The 868-nt window shown below is 51.7% G+C and overlaps 1 protein-coding gene across 2 annotated transcripts in view; it reads right to left on the bottom strand.

Moving 5' to 3' along the window:
- Pomt2 (protein O-mannosyltransferase 2) overlaps positions 1-868 on the bottom strand; it is a 43528-nt gene that overhangs the window by 37754 nt on the left and 4906 nt on the right. Inside the window, exon 2 of one of the 2 annotated variants that reach the window (XM_033766698.1) lies at positions 651-765. In XM_033766698.1, coding sequence (XP_033622589.1) covers positions 651-765 — 115 coding nt within the window. Of the gene's footprint in view, positions 1-374; positions 522-650; positions 766-868 lie in introns of those variants that run through there. The other variant, XM_010645570.3, reaches the window with a different exon arrangement.

An 868-nucleotide genomic window follows, 5' to 3' on the forward strand; every position in this document is an offset into this window, starting at 1 on the left:
CCGGCCAGCGCATTACAAAGGGCAACCTTGTCTAAAAAAAAAAAAAAAATCAAACTATATAAAACTTTTCCTCCTTCCAGCTGGAGACCCCTAACTTAATGAAATCTGATCATGCATGCCTCAAGCCAATTCTGTGTCATATAAAATAAAATCTTCAAGAAAATAAACCTCTCTTCACAGATAACCCCAGACCTGCTTGCTGGAATCTTTGTTACCATCCTTGGACAGCCATACTATCCCACCTCTATAGTATAAAAGTATCCATTGAGGAATTTCCCTTTCTGCTGATGCTTGAAAATCTTTTAAGTGAGACGTTCAGGCCTTGGGAAATTCTGTACCAAGATTTTCCAAATCTCTTCAGAAGTTCATGGTACCTTTTGAGGAGTCACAATTTGGGAGCCAGGTGAGACACTCCAGCACTACTTGGAAATCGCTGAGGACTGCTTCCCTACATCCTGAGCCCCACAGTCGCTCATCAGAGCAAAACCATTCTTCTCAGCGACTGCTCCCCGCGGGAGGCAAAGCAGAAACCCGTTTCCTCACCACTGCGTACGCGCCCCTCCTCCTGTGAGTCCCACCCCGTGTGCCTGTAGGCCAATCATAGGCTGGCGCCCCTCCCTCCTGGTTGCCCAGTCCCTCCCATCACTCACCAGATGTGAGGCGGCTGGTCTAGGCGGTGGAAGCGAGTGGCGAAGGACAGCAGCGTTACCAGGGCCAGCAGTAGCGCCCCTCCCTGTGAGTCCCACCCCGTGTGCCTGTAGGCCAATCATAGGCTGGCGCCCCTCCCTCCTGGTTGCCCAGTCCCTCCCATCACTCACCAGATGTGAGGCGGCTGGTCTAGGCGGTGGAAGCGAGTGGCGAAGAGGAC

This window comes from Fukomys damarensis, unplaced genomic scaffold (genome assembly GCF_012274545.1).
Source record: "Fukomys damarensis isolate Sample0158 unplaced genomic scaffold, DMR_v1.0_HiC HiC_scaffold_21, whole genome shotgun sequence".
Taxonomy (NCBI): domain Eukaryota; kingdom Metazoa; phylum Chordata; class Mammalia; order Rodentia; family Bathyergidae; genus Fukomys; species Fukomys damarensis.